At 44.5% G+C, this 25,503-nt stretch overlaps 2 protein-coding genes across 2 annotated transcripts; one reads left to right on the top strand and one right to left on the bottom strand.

Moving 5' to 3' along the window:
• Positions 1–529: 529 nt before the first annotated feature.
• Positions 530–6,013, top strand: LOC311120137 (zinc-binding protein A33-like; the record flags this gene model as incomplete). Its single annotated transcript, XM_084194755.1, has 6 exons — positions 530–967; positions 3,443–3,538; positions 4,486–4,719; positions 4,812–4,876; positions 5,101–5,216; positions 5,442–6,013. The coding sequence occupies 6 exons, from the start codon at positions 530–532 to the stop codon at positions 6,011–6,013; spliced, it is 1,521 nt and encodes a 506-aa protein (XP_084050881.1).
• A 12,309-nt stretch (positions 6,014–18,322) lies between these two features.
• Positions 18,323–25,273, bottom strand: LOC311120147 (meiotic recombination protein REC8 homolog; the record flags this gene model as incomplete). Its single annotated transcript, XM_084194764.1, has 14 exons — positions 18,323–18,426; positions 18,536–18,642; positions 18,733–18,834; positions 18,957–19,038; positions 19,174–19,222; positions 19,432–19,505; positions 19,596–19,662; positions 19,811–20,141; positions 20,615–20,690; positions 20,826–20,901; positions 21,264–21,343; positions 23,834–23,976; positions 24,224–24,292; positions 25,218–25,273. 14 exons carry the CDS (start codon positions 25,271–25,273, stop codon positions 18,323–18,325), a joined length of 1,416 nt encoding a protein of 471 aa, XP_084050890.1.
• Between the last annotated feature and the right edge of the window lie 230 nt (positions 25,274–25,503).

The raw sequence follows: 25,503 nt of genomic DNA, 5'->3' as shown, positions 1-25,503 counted from the left end.
GTTTAATTCCATGGGAGAGTCAAACTTGTTTAGATCACTCCTTTTCTCTTTAAAGATTGCTAATAGAAGTCTGTCTAATGCTGATCTCGCCTACATTATTTAGCTTTTTTATTAAGTGGATGGATTGGTGTAGTATGCTGACTGGCTCTATCTTGGGCCTCAATAGGATAAGCTTGTCCAGGAGGATAGCCTGATGGGACACACTATAGAGTGTTACACTATGGTATTGTGTTGCTTTAAAAAGTTGCTAGTTAGCCTAGGAACGAACCAATAGCCTGGCAGAGGCAACAGGTTTCTCTGTGGTACCTCTTATCTAAGACTAGGTAGGCCTAAACAGATGGCCCCAACATGAACATTTCCAGTCCAGCCGGTTTTACAGGGTGTGAGAGAGTGTGTTGTCATGTGAAAGTATGAACTCTGAACAAAGGGAATCAGAAGTGAAACTTTAATGTCTTTCTTCACCTGTTGAACACCAAGGATCAAGAAAGTGAGGTTTTCAAAGAAAGAGAGAGAGAACTTCAATACAGATATGACATCAGTCCTGTCTGTGCAGCTCCAGTGCCCAGTGTGTTTGTGCGTTTTCACTGACCCGGTGAGTCTGCCGTGCGACCACACCTTCTGCCGCCCCTGCATCAGCTCTCACCTGCGGCAGAGCTCAGCGAAGAGCCAGAGCCGCTGCCCAGAGTGCCGGGGCCCCTTCAGCCTGAAGGATCTCCGGGCTCACCGTGTCTTGACCAATATGGCAGATGCGGCCCGAGAGGAGGAGGAGAGCGGCCTTGCAGCGAGGGGACCAAAGGCAACGCAGGGACGCACTGTAGCCGCAGAACTGGTGTGTCTGGAGCACGAAGAGAAGTTCAAGTTGTTCTGTGAGACAGACCAGAGGTTGGTGTGTGTGATCTGCAGGGATGGAGAAAAGCACCGGGGACACACGTTCACACCCGTGAAAGAGGCAGCAAAGATCAGTAAGGTGTGTAGGTCTATGGCCAGCACAGTTCTTTTTAAACCTCATAATTGTACTTATACTACTGTGTGAACCTCTTAAAATGGTAAGAGGTGATTATTATATAACTTTGCTTGCCTGTAGGTTTCCAAGTCTATATATGTTGAATTTCCTCAATCTGTGTTTCAAGGTTCTACACAACAGTAACTGGATAAAACCTGCAAAGTCTCTTTCTCTCTTAATCTCTTTTTAATCTCTCTCTTTCAATCTTGCGCTCTCTCGCTCTCTCTCTGTCATAAATATAATCAGTAAATATGTACACATCCTTACACCCATGCCAAAAATAGGCTACATGCCATGCATTCTTTCTGTCATAAGGAGTGTTGTGGTATGTGTCTGTTCTAGAGCTCTGTTGGCTCTCTGGCCTGGATTCAATCAGAGGCACATTGCTTTGTAGACAAGCGCATTGCACACCGACAATGCACCTTTTAAAAACAATTATCCAGACGTCTACAGAGATCGCATTCACAGTAAACGCTGCTGATGTCAGCTCAAGCGGAAATTACCTTTAAATGTCAAAGGTGGTGCATTGTAGACAACACACCAGAGCCGGCTAAAGGCATAAACTACATAAGCAGTCACTTAGGGTCCCCGGCCGCTAGGGGGCCCCCGACTAGGGATGTTAGCGGTTAATCGGTTAGCCACCGAAAATACATTGGACAGGTCATGCTTATCGGTCTATAGGTTAATTTGCATAATTTTGTGGAATTAAATTGGTGCGTGTGTACTTTCGTTAGTCCTCATGCATTTTATTTACCACATTTATCACAGCATACAGAGAGCCTTGTTTGTGGAGTGGAATCGCCTACCAAGGAGTGAAACCTGCTTTTGTAAGCACAGTCATTGCGCAACAAATAACAATTCTAAATGCAATCGCAAGTTAAAAACTTGTGGCCACGATTCAAAAGGAGCTATTTTTATTTCTCACGATTCAAAAGGAGCTATTTTTATTTCTCAATCTCAACTCGTAAAGAGTGCCTCCCATTCACCATTTGGATGCATAGGCTATAGCCTGCCTACCGTTGACTATCAGCGCGTCAACCACCACTTTGCAATGTGAGCTTGAGGCATTATAATTGTTTGAAACCTTAACGTTTTACTTTACTTCAAATAATGAGTCATGTCTTACCTTGCTTCAAAGTAGCCTTGCGAAAATCCATCCCTAGAAACGTGGAGGCAATTATTTTATAAAGGCTTCCTCACGCCATTAACCAGCATTTCTCTCCTGTTCTATTGGTTTTCATATCAACTTTCTTTCGTTGTCCAGAAGCCAAAGCCACAATCCTAGTCATATTAGCAACCCATCACAGTAGTTGCTATTAGATTCCCCCTCTTTCTAAATTACTAATGGAGGTTTTCATCTCAGTCACATATGGAACTGCTCGCATTAGGTGCGCTGTTAAGAACTGTGTTTTCTGCTAATTGCATTTTGGCAAATGTTTGAAAATGACGTTTAGCTGCTAATTAGCTGCTTCATTACAGGAGTTGCATGTTCAATAATAGACTATAGCCTTTTGACTGTAAGACGATAGGCTTGCTATCGTTGCATGTTTCCATTAAGCTGTTAATGAAACATGTCTGCTCCTTGTATGCATGCATAGTATCAGAGAGGAAGAGGCAAAGCGAGAGGTCCAATGCGTTTCTATGATCGTATTTTGGGCCTAAATTTGTCGATTGCCTTTCCGCCTTGGGACCACTCCCATTGTCAGGGCAGAAACATAAGCATCTCGTCATTATATACAGATCTCTGATTGTATTTTCTGTTTGTCACGTTATTTTCTGGTTGGAAAATATTTAACCGTTTGTTGACTGGTTAATGAGGGTCAGATAGTCGGCAGCAAAATTGACAGACATTTTCATCCCTACCCCCAACCCCAAAATTATTATAATAATAATTATTTTTATAATAATAATTATTATTATTATTATTATAGTTACATTTTTTTAGGAACTCATTCGAGATCTCAACTTACTGTTGAGAGTTCGAATAGTAGAATACACAAAGTGTAAGTTCAAAATGTGGTTGCGCATCAGCAGTTTGTATCTTGTTTTGTCAGTCACTGACAGTCACTCATTGGTAAGTTAGTCTACCCCATTATCTAAACTTGTAGTAATCATAGACAAATACTGACCGGGCACACAGGGCACATGCCCAGGGGTCCTGACATCCAGGGTGCCTCCATTGATTTTCTTAGTCACTCTCACAGCATAAGTCATGGTAAAATGTGTAGAATTGCAGGAAATAAGCTTTAACGCTGCAAAAATGTAAAAGGCTTTAAAACTGGAAAATTGTCTCTACACTCCATGGGAAAATGTGTAGAATTGCAGGAAATGAACTTAAAAACGTAAATGTTTCTCTCCGCCGTCAAGAGGGGGCCACTAAAATGTTTTGCCCGCTTGGTAGGCGGGCATTTGATTGAATCCTGGTCTCTGTGTTGTTAGAATGTTCTGAAGGGAGCTCTTGGGTTCCTGGTGAAGGAGAACCGTGAAATGGAAGGACTGAACCAACAGCAGGCCTTTGAGATCATAAAGACCCAGGTGAGGGCGTCTCTTTCTCTCTCTCTCTCTCTCTCTCTCTCTCTCTCTCTCTCTCACTCTCTCAGTCCCTCCCTGATTCTCTCTCTACCCTTCTCTCTCTCTCTCTCTCTCTCTCTCTCTCACTCACTCACTCCCTGAGTCTCTCTACAGCTCTCTCTCCCTGAGTCTCTCGCTACCCCCCCCCCCCCCTCTCTCTCTCTCTCTCTCTCTCTCTCTCTCTCTCACTCTCTCTCTCTCACACACACACACACACACACACACACACACAGTATTGTACAGCTAACCTTGTGGGGACATACAATTCAGTCCCATTCAAAATCCTATTTTCTCTAACCCCTAACCCTAACCCTAACCCTAACCCTAACCCTAACCTTAACCATAACCCTAACCTTAACCCAAAAACCTAACCTTAACCCTAACTCTAAACCTAACCCTAGGTCCTAACCCTAACCCTTAACGTAATTCTAACCCTAACACTAATTCTAACCTTAACCCTAAACCCACTAGAAATAGCATTTGACCTCGTGGGGACTAACGAAATGTCCCCAGTTGGTCCGAACAATCAACCACGCTAATAGATTTCATCTTAGCCTAAACTAACTGAATTGATCTGGCAACTGGAGGGCTGCTGGGTTCACATCCTCAAGACATTCCCTTACCATTGTGCCCTTCAGCAAGGCCCTTAACGACAAAACATGCTATCCATCCAGGGGTGCTGCACTGCAGCTTGACCATGTGCTCGTCTCAACTGTATCTGTGATGTGTGCTGTCTTGGGGGGGTTGAGAATGGAGCAGAAAACACATTTCTGTTGGCTGTAACTAATTGACAATAAAGTTGTATTGTATGTATTATTGTATTGAATCATTTACTAACCTGTGAATTTGACTTTAGTAAAGCTTGAAGAAAATGGTGTGTCCTACAGTCAAACATTTCTCCCCCATCACAGGAGAAGTCTAAAAGCCTGTCGGCTCACATCTCCTCCTGCTTTGAGGAGCTGCACCAGTTCCTGAGGAGGAGGGAGGAGGAGGTGAAGGAGGAGCTGGAGAGGGATGAGAAGAAAGCTGTGGCGGCCATGCTGAAGAATGATTGTGTGATCGAGAACAGGCTGATGATTGGGAGGGAGATGGAAGTGACTCTGCAGTCTGCTCTGGAGATACCTGAGTCTGACCACTTTCTAGAGGTGGGAGGAGTCTCACAGAGTCTAGTTACGGGTTGTCTTGTAGTCTGTCTTTCATAATAAGTGATTTGATTGGTGTGTGTGTGTGTTCACAGTGGTGGAGTGAGAAAGGCCTTCCTGTTGTTGAGGGGATGAAGATGAAGGACACAGCAAAACCTGAGTAAGTGCAGAAACATTAAATATACATACATGAACACAATGACATCAGCAAATATATGTATAGGCCCTGTATTGCCTTCTGAGAGATGTGTTGTGTCTTTTAGACCAATATGGCCACCAGTGTCCCCATGATGAAGCATTGCTTTGATAGGAAATGTTTGTTCTAGCCAGTCTATCTCCAATAAGGTGAACTTATTGTGGTGGTTTCAACCCTGTCTGTCTCAGGTACAGGTCAAGGGTTAGAAGTCTGTGTGTGACCCCTGACTCCCTCACTCTCGGCCTCTACGAGACTCACCTGCCCTTCTGCATGTGGAAGGAGATGCTAAAGGTCGTCAAACCAGGTGAGATTGAGGACTGACTGGGGAAACCAGGTGAGAGTGAGGACTGACTGGGGAAACCAGGTGAAAGTGAGGACTGACTGGGGAAACCAGGTGAGAATGAGGACTGACAGGGGAAACCAGGTGAGAATGAAGACTGACTAGGGAAACCAGGTGAGGGAGACAACAGGGGAAAGTGTGTGTGTCTAACGCCATCTTTCTCTCTGTCTGTTGAACTCTTCCCCTCAGTTCCTGAGCGCCTCACCCTTAGCAGCAGTGATGATCCCTGTTTAAAGCTATCAGAGGGTGGGGCCAGTGTCAGGCACGCAGACCGGAAGGGCGGCTTCGGCTTCAACTACTACCGTGACTACGCCGCCGCCACCAACACCGTCATCTCCACAGAGACCGTCCAGACAGGGCAGCACTACTGGGAAGTGGAGGTGGGGGGGAAGCTGGACTGGGGGGTGGGGCTGAAGGTGAAGGAAGATTCCGGCAAAGAGCCTGTCCTGTCTCCAGAGAGGGAGATAATGTTGCACCTGAAGCCTGAGAAGGGCCTGGTGTTCAGCCATGATGGTGTGGAGACGCCCCTGATGGCTGCTGGTGCTGACCCAGGTACTCAGGCTGAGGCCCAGTCCTGGCCTCGTAGGGTGGGGCTGTACCTAGACTGTGACAGGGAGAGGGTGTCCTTCTATGATGCAGACAGCATGGCTCTCCTCCACTCCTCATGGTGCAGCTTCATCTCCCCGTGTTCCTTATGCCTCTGCCCCGGGCCGTACATGGAGGGCCGCAATACTAACCCACTGACTGTCTGTTGGTACTGACCCAGTGGGCAAAACTGGTTTCCATGACGTCATTATGATAGATTTTCTGACGTCATGGTCAGGTTTTGTTCACGTCTTTTTAGTAACCAGAAAAGGATGTATAAAATAGTACTTATTTTCCATGATGACTTGTTGGTAGACCAATTGGTAGTTATATAGTATAGTTATATGGCATGTTCTAAACATTTTTTTTGTTGTTGTTGTAAATTAGATAGAAGTCACATGCCAAATTTTGCTTGCTGGGGACCTGGCCCTTTTGAGTATTTCAGGAACTATTTACTAGCTAGAATAATCAAATTATCCATTTTGAGTTCATCATTTTCTAAAATCAATGTTTTATTTATTTAAGGTGTATTGTTGACGTTAGGGGCATATTCTGTTAATAACTGATTTGTGGTGTCCTTTTTAAGTAATCTTACCATGTATTTGTGGCAGGATTATGCTTTGTGGACAATCAGTGCCGGTGCTATGGGGTGGCAAAGCCGGGCATGGCCCCTCCAGATAGAATTTGTGCCCCCCCAAGTTTTGTTTCCCCATAAAAATAATCTGTTGCCTTGAGCATGTCACTTAACCCTAATTGCTCCCGGGGCGCTTTACAATGGCGATCCTGGCTGTGACCCCACTCCCTGCGGGTGTCTCAGGGGGAGTTGGGATATGCAATAAAACACATTTTCATTACACGCTTGTGTGTAACATGATAAATATAAGCACCCCCAAAATTATTATTATTATTATTATTATTATTATTATTATTATTATTATTATTATTATTATTAATTACCATGCCCGGTTTTGCCAATGTAGCACGTCCAGGCCTGCCAGTAGTGCACACTGGGTCCAAGGCTATTATACCTTGTGCACTCATGATCTGAGGAGGGGGAGGGAGGGGGGATGTAATTATGTAATATTTAGTAGTTAAAATCAAGAAATACATTCTGATTGGGTACCTAGCAATGCAATGTCATAAGGTACCGCTTTCATTACCTTGTTTTTGACAATTTTCTTCTCACAGAGAGGGAAAATAGTTGTTCACTTTTGCAGACAGCTAGCTACAGCTTCTATGCTAGCTAGTAACCAGCTTCATAAAGTTTTGGTAGTGCTGAATAATTATAGCTAGTTAATGGCTACGCTTTGATCAGCATGCCTAGAGCGATGCCGAGCTCACCAAGCATTGGTCCCGCAACTATTGTTTCCAAACTGAATACATAGAAGGAGGAGACTGAATAAGTAGAAGGAAGAGAAGTCAGATTTCGCCACTATCATAAACTAAGAAAGTGGGCGGAGCGGTCAAAAGGTGAAGATTTGGAAACAATGGTGGAGGAACTAAACAGGGAGGGATTAAGCTAAATAGTATGTAAAATGAGCAGGAATAGAACTGTATATAAACTGAGAGCTGAGTGGTGGGAAGTTAGTTGCTCTGCAGACCAGCTCGGCTCTATTGCTTGTGTAATAAAGTCTATGTTAATTCTACAAAAACTCTGGAAGTACTTTGATTTTTTAAGAAGTTTAAGGACAATTTTCTACAACATAATTGGCGACCACGAAGGGACTGGAAAAAGAGACCATAGGGGTGCTGCGCCAACTGGAGGAGGCTGGACGAATCACACAAATACGGTGGCCACTGTAAACAGATGTAAGCAGTGGCGGCTCCTGAAAAAAATCTCAGGGGGGGCAATTTTTCTGATGATTTAGGTGACCTACACACATTTTAAAAAAGATATGTCCAGCAACAACATGAAGACGGGCAGCATATAAGTCAATACTGATATACACATTACTTGCTTCAAAAAGGCCTCATGGTTGAATTGGAAATATGTGCACCTGAGCATAATTCACAACAAGCAAGCAGGAGCTTTTGATAGAGGCTACTGAAAACATTGATGCAAGTTATTGGTAATAAGACATTTTTATAGACTTCCATATTCTGCCCTCTTGTATAGATTTGTGAAAATGAACAGTGATAGACATTTTGCCTGAAAACAGAATTTGAAAATAATTTATAGAAAAGGTAAACACAGCTATCTGTATGGCTTTGTAAAAATGAACAACCATATTCTGGCCAATTGTATAGATTTGTAAAAATGAACATGAACAGATTTTTTATATTTTTTATTTTAAACAACATCAACTGTGAACTGATTTGGGCGTGTGTGTGTTAAAGAGACAGACAGGGAGGGACAAAGAGAGAGAGAGGCTACATTACTTGTACTGAAACTGTTCTAGCTTGCTGCATGATCAAATTCAGCTGATGCGCATAGCAATGCACGTAATGGGCATTCTTGAAATGCTCACGCACCTTTTGCTGCACACCAGCCTTCTCTCCCCTCATCACACTGGCTCCATCGTAAGCTTGCGCAATGAGTTTGACTTTCTCGTCGTCGGCAAAAAGACCGTTCAGTCTCTCCAAAAGCACACTGGCGATTGAGACTGAGGTTGATTCCGAGATGGGAAGGAACTCAAAAAAGCGCTCCTGCACTTTGTGGTTGCTATCTATGTACCTCAGCACAAGCACCAGCTGTGTCTGTGTAGAAACGTCCGTGGTCTCGTCAGCTTGGATAGCTACGAAGTTCGCCGACTTCACCTCCTCCACAATATGTTCCCTCATGACCGCTAGCATACACTCCAGTAGCTCGTTTTGAATGGTCTTTGATGTGCCCTTGAAAACTTTAGCATTTTTAAGATGGTCATCAAACACCTCATCTAATTGTGCCACAAAGTTGACAAGTCCAAGAAAAATACCAGGGTTGGTGGAGCCCTCAGTTTCATCTTTGCCTCGCAAAGCTAGCCATCTTGACAGTTGTACGTGAATTGATTGACGCTGCTACCCGCTCTTTTCTTAGTTATGTTCATGGTTACTTATGTTACGTATGATGAAAGCGCGTAAGTGCAAGCCCTCCCGGAACCCATAGAGATTGTATTGAAAGCTCTGATATTTGAAAAAAAAAAGATTTTACATGATAGTCTATGAGAGACTCCTGGGCGATTTTCAACCTGACTGAAATCGCCCCAAAAGGGGCGGGGCCATTTGAAGCACGACTTTAGCCTGATTGGACATTTAGTGGCAGATCAGACGTCTAGATTAGAACACTGATAACTACTGTTGCCGTGATATAATTGATTAGAAAAAAAATCCCTTCCTTTTCCCGTTTGGCAGTGCGTCGCCCATATCGCCCTAATGAACACACCACCCCTGGATGTAAGGTACGTTCTTACTTTTAGCATATAAATTGTGTGATTTGCTCAGTTGATTCTAAAGGTCAGGTACCAGGGGTTCTCCAGTAGTAAGGGCTACATTTAGGAAAAGTACAGAGTTTTTGTTGGAATGAGAAATAAGCATGCATGCCATGTTATTGATTGTTGAATATTGTTGATGGTTGTATTTAAGTTTAAATCCTGTGGCTATCACTTTGGAGAAGCTAAGGATAGCACTCCAGAGGACTGAACGGGCAGGTGGCTTGCTAATTACGTCCTATGGATAGGCGTTGTATATAAGTTCAAAATCCTGTGAATACCGCTCTAGGTATATTAAGAAAATATAGCACTAGAGGACTGCATAGACAGGTGCCTATGAATACAGCTTTTGGACGGCTAAGGTTAGAAATCCAGAGGGACTGTGTGAATAGGTTGCCTATGGTTACCGCTCTAACGTGTTGAGGAAGTGCATCGTTAGAGGCTGCTCGGGTAGGCTGTACATACGTTTAAAAGAGTTCTGCTCATCCTGTGGAGGTGATGCAATAATTAGAGAAGGCCGCTAGGAAAAAGTAGTTTTGATCATCCTGAGTAGGTGATGTAATAATTGGAAGTAGCGCTGATCATCCTGAGTAGGTGATGTAATAATTGGAAGTAGCGCTGATCATCCTGAGTAGGTGAACAGAAGTGAAATAGCCGCAAGTGCTGCAATATATAGAGAAAACGTTAGATCGAGTAGGTCTGCTCAGCCTGTGGGGGTGAATGGTTTGCTTGAGCGGCTGTGATTCATTCAGTTTTGGTGAAGTTGGAAGTTTCATCTGTCTCATTCAGGTTGCTCATTTGATCAGCTTGATCAATCTGTTTGATTCAACTGTTTTTGTCTGACTCGTTTTGTACAAGACTGATTTTATTCGACCCGCTCAAGTTTGCGAAAGCAATTCATTCATCTTGGTCAACTGGTCTGACTCAATTTGTGTATTCAATTAATCGAGGTCACAGAGTTGTTCATGTTGTGTATTTGTTCAATTCTGAAGATCAGAATTCATGTCCTGAAGAGCATGAACCAGAAAGAGCTTGCTGACACACTGGAGAAAAGTAAGAGCTATCTATTTTAATATTGATTTTATGTCTACACTGAGTTGAGAGAAGTCCTATACTCTCTCATTCACTGAGAAATACCAACATATTAGAAGTCAAGTGTTGTAGGAAGATTCATTTGTGTATTCTGCAGTTTGCAAAGAGTTGTTGGATGTCATCAGAGATTTCCAGTTTATTGGAATGGTATAGAAATATGTTTCCACACTTGAAGCTGTTTTCCCACAGTTTTTAAAGCATATATTTGCCCCAGATTCTTCTCCATAACTTCTAACCAAGTTGTGGAAATACTTCCAATTTACTATCAAAGTTTGTCTGCATGAAAAAGGAATGACAGCGTGATTCACATATTGATAAGGGAGTCACTTTAACTTGTTTATATACTACACTCTTCCTGCATGATGTTAACGTTTTCATATGAAACCTTTCTGCATTGATAGGTCACTATGGAGAGCTTGCTTTGTGCCAACATAACCTAAAATCTCATCTGAAGATGCGGTCTGAGTATTTGTTTGAAGGTATAGCTAAGCAAGGAAACCCAACACTTCTCAATAAGATCTATTCAGAGCTCTACATCACAGAGGGTGGAAGTGGAGAAGTCAACAATGAACATGAGGTGAGACAGATTGAGATAGCATGCCAGAGACCAGACACACAAGATGGCAATCAAATGCAATGACATCTTCAAACCATTAACTGGACAAGACAAGGATATCAGAACTGTGCTGACAAAGGAAATCGCTGGCATTGGAAAAACGGTCTCTGTGCAGAAGTTCATTCTGGACTGAGTGGAAGAAAATGAAAACCAGGATGTCCAGCTCATCTTTTCACTCCCTTTTCAGGAGCTGAATATTATGGAGGAAAAGAGTTTGATGGAACTTCTTCTTCACTTTTTTTGTAGAGATCAAAGGATCTGGAATCTCAGACTTCAAGAAGTACAATGTTGTGTTTGTCCTTGATGGTTTGGATGAATGCCGTCTTCCTTTAGATTTTGAGAGCAAGACCTGGCGTGATGTCACAAAGCCAACCTCAGCGGATGTGCTGTTGACAAACCTCATCCAGGGAAGTCTGCTTCCCTATGCTCACATCTGGATTAACTCCCGACCTGCACCAGCCAATCGCATTCCTCCAGATTGTGTTGACCAGGTAACATGGGTGCGAAGAGTTCAATGACCCACAGAAGGATGAGTACTTCATCAAGAGAATGACTGATCCAAACCAGGCCAGAAGAATCATCACACACATGAAGTCATCAAGAAGCCTCTACATCATGTGCCACATTCCATTATTCTGTTGGATTTAATCCTCTGTTCTGGAGATACTTTTAGTTTAAGCAAAGAGTGGGAAGATGCCCAAAACGCTGACTCAAATGTGCACACACTTCCTGATGTTTCAGACCACACAGATGAATCTGAAGTACACTAGCGAACAAGATGGAACCACCATTAAATGAAAATATCATTCTGGCACTGGGGAAGCTAGCCTTTCAACAGCTGGAAAAGGGCAACCTGATCTTCTACGAGGAAGACCTGAGTGAGTATGGCATCGATGTTGGAGAAGCATCAGTGTACTCCGGAGTGTGTACACAGATCTTCAGAGAGGAGTGTGGGCTGAACCAGACAAAGGTGTACTGCTTTGTGCATCTGAGCATCCAGGAATTTCTAGCTGCTCTGTATGTCTTTCTCACGTTCAACAACAACAATGTAAATCTGATGGCAGAACAGGAAACCACGCCCAATGACCCTCTGACGTCCAATGAAATCTCTGCAACCATCCTCCATAAGAGTGCAGTGGATAACGCTCTGAAGAGTGAGAATGGACACATGGACCTCTTCATCCGCTTCCTTCTCAGCCTCTCTCTGGAGTCCAATCAGACTCTGTTACGAGGTCTACTAACACAGACGTTTCTTGTAGTTGGCCATCAGGTTTGCACACATCTCAGGAGGGATTTTGTCCCACTCCTCTTTGCAGATCTTCTCCAAGTCATTAAGGTTTCGAGGCTGACGTTTGGCAACTCGAACCTTCAGCTCCCTCCACAGATTTTCTATGGGATTAAGGTCTGGAGACTGGCTAGGCCACTCCAGGACCTTAATGTGCTTCTTCTTGAGCCACTCCTTTGTTGCCTTGGCCGTGTGTTTTGGGTCATTGTCATGCTGGAATACCCATCCACGACCCATTTTCAATGCCCTGGCTGAGGGAAGGAGGTTCTCACCCAAGATTTGACGGTACGTGGCCCCGTCCATCGTCCCTTTGATGCGGTGAAGTTGTCCTGTCCCCTTAGCAGAAAAACACCCCCAAAGCATAATGTTTCCACCTCCATGTTTGACGGTGGGGATGGTGTTCTTGGGGTCATAGGCAGCATTCCTCCTCCTCCAAACACGGCGAGTTGAGTTGATGCCAAAGAGCTCGATTTTGGTCTCATCTGACCACAACACTTTCACCCAGTTCTCCTCTGAATCATTCAGATGTTCATTGGCAAACTTCAGACGGGCCTGTATATGTGCTTTCTTGAGCAGGGGGACCTTGCGGGCGCTGCAGGATTTCAGTCCTTCACGGCGTAGTGTGTTAGCAATTGTTTTCTTGGTGACTATGGTCCCAGCTGCCTTGGGATCATTGACAAGATCCTCCCGTGTAGTTCTGGGCTGATTCCTTACCGTTCTCATGATCATTGCAACTCCACGAGGTGAGATCTTGCATGGAGCCCCAGGCAGAGGGAGATTGACAGTTCTTTTGTGTTTCTTCCATTTGCGAATAATCGCACCAACTGTTGTCACCTTCTCACCAAGCTGCTTGGCGATGGTCTTGTAGCCCATTCCAGCCTTGTGTAGGTCTACAATCTTGTCCCTTACATCCTTGGAGAGCTCTTTGGTCTTGGCCATGGTGGAGAGTTTGGAATCTGATTGATTGATTGCTTCTGTGGACATGTGTCTTTTATACAGGTAACAAGCTGAGATTAGGAGCACTCCCTTTAAGAGTGTGCTCCTAATCTCAGCTCATTACCTGTATAAAAGACACCTGGGAGCCAGAAATCTTTCTGATTGAGAGGGGGTCAAATACTTATTTCCCTCATTAAAATGCAAATCAATTTATAACATTTTTGACATGCGTTTTTCTGGATTTTGTTGTTGTTATTCTGTCTCTCACTGTTCAAATAAACCTACCATTAAAATTATAGACTGATCATTTCTTTGTCAGTGGGCAAACGTACAAAATCAGCAGGGGATCAAATACTTTTTTCCCTCACTGTATGTACTGTAAGAGAAGCAATCTCACATTGTTGTAATGTCTTATATTTCATATCTCCTAGTTTCGAATGATCTGCTGAAGTAAGATATTTACCAGGGTGAATCTCCACTGCAGAGCCAGTTTCATCACTCCATGGTTTCTTTTTCCCACCTATCAGTGCTTTAAGTCTTCATCATTATTTTGTTATTAATTATCTTGGAGATTAAAACAGAGACACAATTACTGACGTTACTGTAGATTGTGACACTGACACAACTATGTAGACTCTATATTACTGTATAATACTCTAATCGCTCTCATTGCATATTATTTGTAATCAGATGCTTGTGTAGCTAATGGTTTGATACTGAAAAAACTAAAAGTAAATCCATGTCTTTGTCTTCATTTCTTATACAGACTGATGGGTTGCAACCTGACAGAAAAATGCTGTGAAGCACTGGCCTCTACTCTCAGCTCTTCTCAACTGAGAGAGCTGAACCTGAAAAATAATGAGGAGTGAAGCTGCTCTCTGCTGGACTGGGGAGTCCACACTGTAAACTGGAAGTTCTTACGTGTGTACAATTGGAGTGTAAAGTATTATGTGACATAGGATTTTTTTTTTTATAAACATTGTATGTTTGAATGTGAATGACAATGGCCCCTTAATTGTATTAATGGCTTCATACTTTTGTGCAATAATTGGTCAACTGAATACCGGTGATCATATTTGACATGGGGTGCAGCTATGCCACTAGGTGAGTCCAAATCCTTCATTGAATGTTCTCTTCCTGCAGTTTGTCATTATGTGGAGTCACAGAGGAAGGCTGTGCTTCCTTGGCCTCAGCACTGAGTTCAAACCCCTCACACCTGAGAGAGCTGAATCTGGACTACAGTCACGTAGGAGACTCAGGAGTGAAGATTCTCTCTGCTGCACTGGAGCATCCAGACTGTAATGTAAAACTCAGGTAGAAATACAATGTATGGATGTAAAATGAGTATTTTAGTTAAATAAGGTATGTGTACAAATCATTGATTCCTCCTGACAGTTCTAGAACAGTATAGGCCTCCTGTTAAGGTGTTTATTTTCCACACTGAACTTCAAACACATGCTGTTTGTGTCACTGTGAATCTCTTTCTCCTACAGTGTGAACAATCATGCAGAGCACTGGTATCTACAAGTATCTGGCCTGAAGAAATGTAAGTGTGTAATTATGTTTGTTTTATAGACCTGACCAGCACAAAAACACACACAGTGAGTTAAGGGAGATCATATTTAGAAGGAGGTATTCTGGGAACTCTCTTGTCAGTTATTTCATTAATGAATAGTACATAGGATCTCATGATCACTATCAATCAAACATATTTGTCAAAAATACACTCAAAACATGTAATTATTTGTAATGTAATTAGTCTCTCTGTCTCCCTCATCAGATGCCTATGAGCTGACACTGGACCCAAACACAGCCCACTGACACCTCTCCCTGTCGGAGGGGAACAGAAAGGTGACGGGAGACAGAGGAGCAACGGTATTCTGATCATCCAGACAGATTTCAACGCTGGCCACAGGTTTTGTGTAGACAGAGGAGCAACCATATCCTGATTAGGGTTGCTGTTATCCAATACATGTATGATATAGGCTACTGCACATTACGCACGACAGAAAAACATAAAAGCCCATAGATGTAGCTAGCTATATGCTCTCTTGGGTAAATAAATGAAACTAGATCCAGTAGGCTAATCTTTTTTAGTGTGAACTGTATTACTGTACTGTGCTGTATTATATTGTATTATATGGACTGGAATTACGCACATTGTTCAAACCATGATAAAGAAGAAGAGAACTTGCGATTCTGATGCAGCACATGCGGCCAACAAAGTTACAAGTATAGGCTAGTGAATTTGATTTTAATTTTGAAATATAATAGGGCCTATTTGTATAATTAGTAGGCTGTCGCATATATACCTTTCATAATATTTCCCCTAATGTTATTAGCCTACCTCCGCTTTCTCTCTATTGTTGCTTTATTCCTTCCTTGCTTTCAACAGTTAAATGAAATACGTTTTGTTGTCCTTATCTTCATCATTCTAATGACACTTGAATAATATAGGACTAGAATTGGATGCAGAATGCTTTAATTTCTCTTCACGAAGATTGAATGATTATGGGTCTGAATAAATAACTGCTATAGCCTACCGCCATCGCACGCGTTCGCTCTTCTTTCAAATTACCCGTGAGTTCTATTGGCTGCTGTACTTAACAATCAGCAAAAAAGAGCTTATGTCCCTCTTCGAATAGTTTATTGGTATAAGAAATGCTAAACATATAATGTCCAGCTAGCTATTCTAGTCTAGCTTTTCCTGCATGGGATTGCAAGAGCTAATGAGCGTTGTTTAAGGCGAGGCCAGCGGAGCACAGGTGTGTGCGTATTGCGCAAGAGAAAAAGTATATACTGTAAATTAGACGCTTTTATGCATAACCCATAATTAATTAACTAAATATAAGGCTAATACTGGATTTAATGTATTCCCTGAAAGAGGTAGGCTACGACATCTATATATAGGGCTATATATCAATCGAGAACAGGATTATCTATTTTGGATGCAATTTGAATGGAGTTGATGGAGAGAGAGAAAGACTGGGCGAGAGTGCTCGCGCGTGCACTGATTTCAAGCAACGATATTCGAGTGGTAGGCTGTTTTAAAACTATGCAGCTGCAATTGAAAAAAGTATAATCTTTCAAAAAGCCAGATGGAGATGGGTAAATTAGACGGGCATTCGGTCTTTATATTACTGTAGCATAGGCTATGCTGCAGAAAATGTAGGCCTACCTGTCACAAGGAGTTACCATGATGAGATGATAGGTCTACATGCATTGTGAACTGCGCTCCATACTGAGATGGGCTGTCTGTCCCCACCCTGAGCGTTGATTCATCATGCAGACGCTGTAGAGAAGTCAGATTTAGACATTGCATATCATTTAACAGTTCCATTTCATGGCATGCTGTTCACATAAATAATTTATTATAATTTACCGGTTTCTCGCAGTTATTTATCCCGGGAAAAGGGAGTGGTTTTGGGGCGGTAAATCTCGGTAACCGGGTTCCCGCCATTCAACCCTAATCCTGTTCACCCAGACAGATTTCAATGCTGGCCACAGGTTTTGTGTAGGCCACCGTAGCTCAATTGGTAGAGCATGGCGCTTGTAACGCCAGGGTAGTGGGTTCGATCCTCGGGACCACCCATATGTAAAAATGTATGCACAAATGACTGTAAGTCGCTTTGGATAAAAGCGTCTGCTAAATGGCGTATTATTATTATTTTTCTTACTGGGTGTTGTTACTGGGAAGTAGAGTGGCATGGGACAGAAAGTATAGGAATGACCAGGGGCGCAACTGTCCCCCCTCCCCCCTCCCAGAGATCTCCTGCCACAGCCCAAGAGCGCCACCTCAGGCAGGGAAACATACCAGTCCCACAGGCCTGTCAGAGCCAGAACAGAACAATATAGAACAGTTTTACATTCTTTATTATTGTATTCATTATGTTACTCTGAGGACGATGTCTTCTGTCAAGTGAATGAAAGAAAACGACAACTGTGTCTGTGGGGAAATTTTGTAATCCATACATTTGTAACAGTGTAAATGATCTATAAAACGATTATATTTGTTTGTAACATGCCTTGATTTTATAGCCATTCATTATGAGTGATTTACACAGATGTACACAATAGACAAGTTCAGGTTTTATGGCGTTTGTAGCATGCTGTACTACAGTACTTATCTTACTAAAGACATTCCTGAAGCTAACACTAAATATATTTATTAAGATTTTTACCATATTTCTAAAATGTGTTGTGTCTTCCTCTGCTATAACTAAAAGGAGGTGTAGCATGATGTAATGCAGTACCAATGATGTTCTGTATCTGGTTTTATCTTACTAAAGACCTTCCTGAAGCTAACACTTTGGTGTCCCGTCTCATTATTAATACAGCATTGTACCAACGTTTAAAGTGCATGAAATGTGTAGAGTTAATGTCCAACTACCGGTCGGCCATCTGTGTACAGTACAAGAGATGATTTGTGAAAACTCATGTGCTATAGTCTATATAAGCTATTAATCATTCAATTAAATGTTTTTCTTCCAATTGTGGTTCATCATGAGTACATTGTACATAAAATTCTACTTTTAACTCCTTTAGATTTTGACTTGGGTCTGCCAGACACAAACACAGCACAGAGAAATAGTTTTACATGTTTATTCACAGAAACAAACACCTGTAACAAGTTTTAAAAAACAGCAACACTGAAACACACTAAGCCCTTTACATGTCAGCACAGGCAAAGATTAGGTAAAAATACTATGTAAATAGAAATGGCGGAAAAGTCATTTAAAATGCTTTTTTTAAATGTGATATTGAATATTAAATTCAGTCTTCAGTCTTTAGTCACATAATATAATAAGACAAAGCAAAACCTGCTTTAAAACTTTAAAAACTTTACAAAATATCCTGTGTGGCTTAGTTGGTAGAGCATGGCGCTTGCAATGCCAGGATTGTGGGTTCGATTCCCACTGGGGACCAGTAAGACAAATGTGTGTACTCACTACTGTAAGCTGCTTTGGATAAGAGGTTCTGATAAATGACCAACAAAAACGCAACTCCTAAATTACGATAAGCAAAGAGGAACAGGTCAACTGTCGTCTCTTTTTGTTACCACAATCAAACTATCTGTGTGAGATCTATTTGAAAGTCATCTTTGAAGAAACAGTATCTCCAGTTGTGTGTGTGTGTGTGTGTGTGTGTGTTACACACTCTCATTCCCCTCCTCGTAGTTGGGTCCAGGTGAAATGATGATGTCACCATAAGGTTCATCCTGCTGCACACATAGTCTCCTGGCAGTTACCATCTCTGTAGAGAACACACACACATCTGACTGTTACACACACACAAACACACACACACACATCTGACTGTTACACACACACAAACACACACACACACATCTGCATTGTCTTACCCAGTAGGGTCCAGAATGAGTGAGTGACACTACTGCGTTGGGCCAGTGGGGGCAGCAGAGAGTGGAACAGCACCCCTTCATGATCCTCAAGAGGCTCTGTCACTGTGCTGGATAAACACACAGAAAGAGGGTGAGTGAGCTCTTTAGAAGAAGAAAAAAAAAACTATAATTTGACGATGTAATAGCTAGATTATTACTCCAGTAGCTCTGCTGATAGGTCAGCCAGGGGTATGTGCTCTGGCTCTCTCTCCAGCGGTCCCTCGCCCTCCTCTGGAATGTCCATCAGTTTGGACACAGACCTGGGGACAGGAGACCTGAACACAACACAATATTACATTATCATGTATGTAACTACCAGTTGCACACAATATACAACTCCCTTCCTCCCCTCTCCCCACTCTTCTCCTCCCTCTCCTCTCACCCTCTGCTCTCGGGTGTGTCCAGAGGGGAGATCTCCCGGGACATGTCTCTATCAGAGCCCTCCAGGGACAGCGGCGACCGAGCTGGAGGAACACACAGAGTTAACATCTATCTTGAGATGGAGAGGGAGCACTGTCTGCAAGATGACCAAGCATCTTGCAGTCCCCCAGCCATATGAATGATCTATGGAATTATACTACAGTATTGTAATATCTTACTGGAAACATCAGGCTGGGACAGGCCTGACTCTGCCAACTCTCTAGGTACCTACACACACAGGGATAATTGTCGATATTGTCATTGTCCAGTTATTAGGTGCACACATGTGTAGTCACCTAAAAAACGGTTTGATCCCTCCTCACCTCTTTAGAGCTGAGCTCTTCCTCCTGCTCTCTGTCTCCCTCCTCCGCTGCCTCCATCACTCTCTCTCTATCCCTCTCTCTCTCTGACTCCGAGTCTGTCTCTGTCCTCCCTACCAGCAGGGCGGAGCCAGTGAGCGCTGTGACGACCGCCACCTGTTTCCATGGCAACAGCAGCTCCGGAGGGAGGGCTGAGGAGGAATAGAGACCTAACATTATTTCAGTGTTGATTAAAGGTTGTTTAACAGTGAGAAAGAGAGAGTATGAGAGTTGATACTCACTGGTGCATGGGTTACCAAGGAGATCAGCTGGAGACACTGTTCTCTTAGAGAGACCACTGATTACAACCTGGAACACACATCTTAATTACTCTCACACTTTCACTAACTGATTAACTTGTTTATGAATACCTTGTAAATGATAACAGTTTTGGGTGTATAGTTCAAATGTGTGTGTGTATGTATTTGTGTGTGTGTGTGTGTGTGTGTGTGTGTACCAGGGGCCTGGTCTGTATGAGCGTGTTGTCTATCTGTTGCTGCAGTGCCTCCTGGGTAATCTGTGTTTCCTGGTCGATGAAGAGCAGCTGCCTCCTGCGAGGTCGCTTCATTGGGGGAGTAACATCCTGTAGGGTGGGGCTATCTCTCCATCTCTCCCTCTCTCCATCCATCCTTCTCTCCTCTGGTTCACCGGGTGTGGAAGGGGGCAGAGGAACAGACACTGGGGTCCTCTCCTCTGCCAGCGCTGCAGACATCTCCATGGGCAGCAACTCTGTCTCCTCATCAGGCAGCACTGTGGGGTCCTCGCTGGATAGGGTGGTGGGCGGCAGTCTGACAGAGGAGACAGCAGGAACCAAAGTTACTGTGTGTGTGTGTGAGTGTGTCAGTATACATTAACCTACCCAATAAGGGATCCAATCAGCTCTCTTGTCCTCTCTATCTCTTCTTCTCTGTCTCTTTCTATTTCTTGTTCACTTTCTCCCTCTCTCTCCAAGTCCCCTTCTCCCACAGATTCTCCTTCTCTCTCCCCCTCTTCTCTCTCTGGGCCCCTCTCTCGCTCTGTCTCCATCTCTCCTGAAACACAGACTCATTTTTACAGCTGCCCTGTGTACAGGCGGCAGGGACAGAGGAGAATTCACCTGTCACTCACCCTCTGGGAAGTGATCCAACTGGTCCATCAGCAAGTCAATCATCCCCATGTCTTGATGTGTGACCTCAGTGAGCTCCGCCCCTTCAAACTGCCAGCGAGAGAGAGAGATGGTTTGATTGGAAGGTTAGTTTGATTGACAGCTGTACTGATTGACAGGTGTACCTCTGCTGAGGGGATGGTGATGGGTTCAGTCTCTATCAGAGTGATGGAGTCTGGAGATGCCGTGATACCTGGGAATGAATGAGGGATAAGACCATAAACAACAATAAAGGAAACCCAATGGATTACCATTTAACTCATGACCACTCTTCCTTTCCTCCACTCCCATTCCCCTTAATGTATTGAACTCCCCCCTCCTCTCTCACCGTCCTGAGGGGGAGTTCCTGGACTCAGAAGCAGGGGGCGTTCAGGAGTGGCATCCCTCCTAAACTCTCCACCCAGCTGACAGACAAGAAGAGGAACAGAACAAGAGATCAGAGAAAGACGAGATGTGTCAATTTACCACACATACACACACACACACACAGTCATTTGAGCCACTGTCTGATGTACCTGTATTAGTGTATTGGGGCTGGGTATGGCGTACCCAGAATGCATTTCTCCAAAGAAGGGGTGCGCGGCCCACCCACTTTCCTCCAGGAGAGACAACGCGTCAGGAAGAGAAAGAGCATGTCTGAGGGAAAGAGAGCGAGAGAGAGAGAGAGATCCTAATTCATGGCAGACATTTTGTGTCAGCGCCCTCGCCAGACAACTCTCTCTCCCCCTGGAAGAACATGAGAGTTGAGAAACAGGGTTTGTTGTACCCACCTGTCAGGCTCATCCACGTCGATCTTCTGGATGGTTCTGGTCTTGGCTAGTCTGTCCAGGATTTGCTGGATCTCCTCTGGAAACACACACACTATAGGTCAGAGGTCATAACTCTCCTGTCACACTATAGGTCAGAGGTCATAACTCTCCTGTCACACTATAGGTCAGAGGTCATAACTCTCCTGTCACACTATAGGTCAGAGGTCATAACTCTCCTGTCACACTACAGGTCAGAGGTCATAACTCTCCTGTCACCCTAATGTCAGAGGTCATAACTCTCCTGTCACACTACAGGTCAGTGGTCATAACTCTTGTGTCACACCACAGGTCAGAGGTCATAACTCTACTGTCACACTACTGTCTTTTCCACACCTCCTATTCTCCCCTACCTGCACCATCCCTCTCTCCAACCTTCTCTTTTCCTACTCACTCCCCCTCTCTTTCCCCTTCCCTCTCTCCCTCCCTCGCATTCCCTCTATGACTCCCCCTCTCTCCTTCTCTGACTCCCCCTCTCTCCTTCTCCCTCTATGACTCCCCCTCTATTCTTCTCCATCTATGACTCCCCCTCTCTTCCTCTCCCTCTATGACTCCCCCTCTTTTCCTCTCCCTCTATGACTCCCCCTCTCCCTCTATGACTCCCCCCTCTTCCTCTCCCTCTCCCTCTATGACTCCCCCTCTCTTCCTCTCCCTCTATGACTCCCCCTCTCCCTCTACGACTCCCCCTCTCTTCTTCTCCCTCTACGACTCCCCCCTCTTCCTCTCCCTCAATGACTCCCCCTCTTTTCCTCTCCCTCTATGACTCCCCCTCTCCCTCTATGACTCCCCCTCTTTTATCCTCTCCCTCTATGACTCCCCCTCTTCCTCTACGACTCCCCCTCTCCCTTTATGACTCCCCCTCTCTTCCTCTCCCTCTACGACTCCCCCTCTCTTCTTCTCCCTCTACGACTCCCCCCTCTTCCTCTCCCTCTGACTCCCCCTCTTCCTCTATGACTCCCCCTCTCTGACTCCCCCTCTCTTCCTCTCCCTCTATGACTCCCCCTCTCTGACTCCCCCTCTCTTCTTCTCCCTCTATGACTCCCCCTCTCTTCCTCTCCCTCTATGACTCCCCCTCTCTGACTCCCCCTCTCTTCCTCTCCCTCTATGACTCCCCCTCTCTGACTCCCCCTCTCTTCTTCTCCCTCTATGACTCCCCCTCTCTTCTTCTCCCTCTACGACTCCCCCCTCTTCCTCTCCCTCTGACTCCCCCTCTTCCTCTATGACTCCCCCTCTCTGACTCCCCCTCTCTTCCTCTCCCTCTATGACTCCCCCTCTCTTCTTCTCCCTCTATGACTCCCCCTCTCTTCCTCTCCCTCTATGACTCCCCCTCTCTGACTCCCCCTCTCTTCCTCTCCCTCTATGACTCCCCCCTCTTCCTCTCCCTCTATGACTCCCCCTCTCTGACTCCCCCTCTCTTCTTCTCCCTCTATGACTCCCCCTCTCTGACTCCCCCTCTCTTCTTCTCCCTCTATGACTCCCCCTCTCTTCCTCTCCCTCTATGACTCCCCCTCTCTGACTCCCCCTCTCTTCCTCTCCCTCTATGACTCCCCCTCTCTTCCTCTCCCTCTATGACTCCCCCTCTCTTCCTCTCCCTCTATGACTCCCCCTCTCTTCCTCTCCCTCTATGACTCCCCCTCTCTTCCTCTCCCTCTATGACTCCCCATCTCTTCCTCTCCCTCTATGACTCCCCCTCTCTTCCTCTCCCTCTACGACTCCCCCTCTCTTCTTCTCCCTCTACGACTCCCCCCTCTTCCTCTATGACTCCCCCTCTCTGACTCCCCCTCTCTTCTTCTCCCTCTATGACTCCCCCTCTCTGACTCCCCCTCTCTTCTTCTCCCTCTATGACTCCCCCTCTCTTCCTCTCCCTCTATGACTCCCCCTCTCTGACTCCCCCTCTCTTCCTCTCCCTCTATGACTCCCCCTCTCTTCCTCTCCCTCTATGACTCCCCCTCTCTTCCTCTCCCTCTCTGACTCCCCCTCTCTTCTTCTCCCTCTATGACTCCCCCTCTCTTCCTCTCCCTCTATGACTCCCCCTCTCTGACTCCCCCTCTCTTCCTCTCCCTCTATGACTCCCCCTCTCTTCCTCTCCCTCTATGACTCCCCCTCTCTTCCTCTCCCTCTCTGACTCCCCCTCTCTTCTTCTCCCTCTATGACTCCCCCTCTCTTCCTCTCCCTCTATGACTCCCCCTCTCTTCCTCTCCCTCTATGACTCCCCCTCTCTTCCTCTCCCTCTATGACTCCCCATCTCTTCCTCTCCCTCTATGACTCCCCCTCTCTTCCTCTCCCTCTACGACTCCCCCTCTCTTCTTCTCCCTCTACGACTCCCCCCTCTCCCTCTATGACTCCCCCTCTCTTCCTCTCCCTCTATGACTCCCCATCTCTTCCTCTCCCTCTATGACTCCCCCTCTCTTCCTCTCCCTCTACGACTCCCCCTCTCTTCTTCTCCCTCTACGACTCCCCCCTCTCCCTCTATGACTCCCCCTCTCTTCCTCTCCCTCTATGACTCCCCCTCTCTTCCTCTCCCTCTTACCCAGGAGCATCCCACACTGGCGGTGGAAGACGATGATGACACCATATTGGAGCTGGGAGGAGAGGTAGAGGGAGAAACGGGGGCGGGGCAATCCCGGCAGAGGGGGCGGGACTCGCACCAGCACATAGTCCATGATGTCATCACTGTAGGTGCACAACAAATGGGATATGGCATGATGGCATCCATGTAGACTACTATAGCACAGGGCTAAGAAAGGAATGATTAAAAAACTAAAAATTAAACAGTAGCCTATATTTATATACGTTTTCAATTGTAGAACACTGAAGCTAGCTATACACAAGGATGATGATGATGATAATCCCACCAGAAACGAATGTATGAAGCAAAAGTTTTTCAATGACAAACAGGCAAAGGCAAACCATCTCTTACCATGTTCGTTGGACATTGACTTTCAGGAAATCTTTTCGTGGGATCTTTATCCCTTTGGTGGCAGCCAGCCTAGAATCACCACACAACAGACAGATATTTCCATCATTACAGACAAATGGATATCAGCAATCAGATAGCCCGCCTGCCTTGCGATAGCCCGCACTGCTCCGTTTCACTGCACTGATATGGAAAAAACACTGGAAGCGGTATGATTGGACAGTAATGTCGACCGGAAACCTCTGAAGCGCTCTGATTGGACAAAAGTAGCAGAGCGTGCGCTCTTCGGGTTCGCGGTACATTGAAATTGCTGGACTGAGAGGCTGGCGGGGAAATCAAACTTCTCTTTCAAGCTTTCAGACTGATGATCTCTCTCCTATTCTCTAATATTTTCCTAAACGTTTAAAAGTTTGTCATTTTATGCGTCTCAGTTTAATTCTAGAGCGGCATTCATTGATGTGTCTCTGTTGACAATGAGAAGAGCACAAATGTTTTCTTTATGTTTCCTCTGTGTTTACCTGGTCTATCATTGTTATGTCTGGCTGTTGCACCTGTTCTCCTTTACATGACCCCAGACCCAGACACTAGCAGCTAGATTTAACAGCACGAGAAATATCAGAAAACCATTTTAGATAAATGTATATAGGATAGGCCTAACTAATATTATAATAGTGTTACATTATTATAATAGAGTTATAACTGTGTCTTATTCATTGCAAGGTAGGCCTACATTCATCTTTCATGAAGTAGTCTAGGCTGACTTAGCTATAATTGATCATACAGTAGGCTAGGTAGGCATGATAAGCAGGTAATAGTCAAACTAGGCTATGCCGTGGAGCTCGGGTAGGATTATGACAAAGTTACAAAAACATAATGAGAATCGAATGATCTATTATCCCCATACTTCATTAATATTGCTCCTTCATCCAAATGAAACGGTTCTCTAGCCTACATATCAAATATCAACCGCAATCTTTTAGCAACTTGGCCTACTCACCATATTGTGGAGAAGCAGCCTGTATGACGATTCAAAACGCTCTGGTAGAAAAACATGACTGGTTCCTTACAGATTGATGAGCTAAATAAATCTAACTTTACAACTTTAATTGAAATATAGAATGTAAACCGTTAGGCCTATGTAAAAAATATAATTTATCGTACTGACTGACTTGAACAAGAGGATTGAGGAACAATTTTATTTGATGCAGATGCCCTGACACAACTGCCAATAAGAACCGCCGCGAACTGACAGAAATTGGGCGCGTCTGCACATTTTAGACCAT

The sequence above is a fragment of the Coregonus lavaretus genome (assembly GCF_964263955.1).
Source record: "Coregonus lavaretus genome assembly, contig: HAP1_SCAFFOLD_716, whole genome shotgun sequence".
Classification (NCBI taxonomy): Eukaryota; Metazoa; Chordata; class Actinopteri; order Salmoniformes; family Salmonidae; genus Coregonus; species Coregonus lavaretus.
The sequence above is the reverse complement of the archived record's forward strand: the minus strand, read 5'-3'. Positions and strand labels throughout refer to the sequence as shown.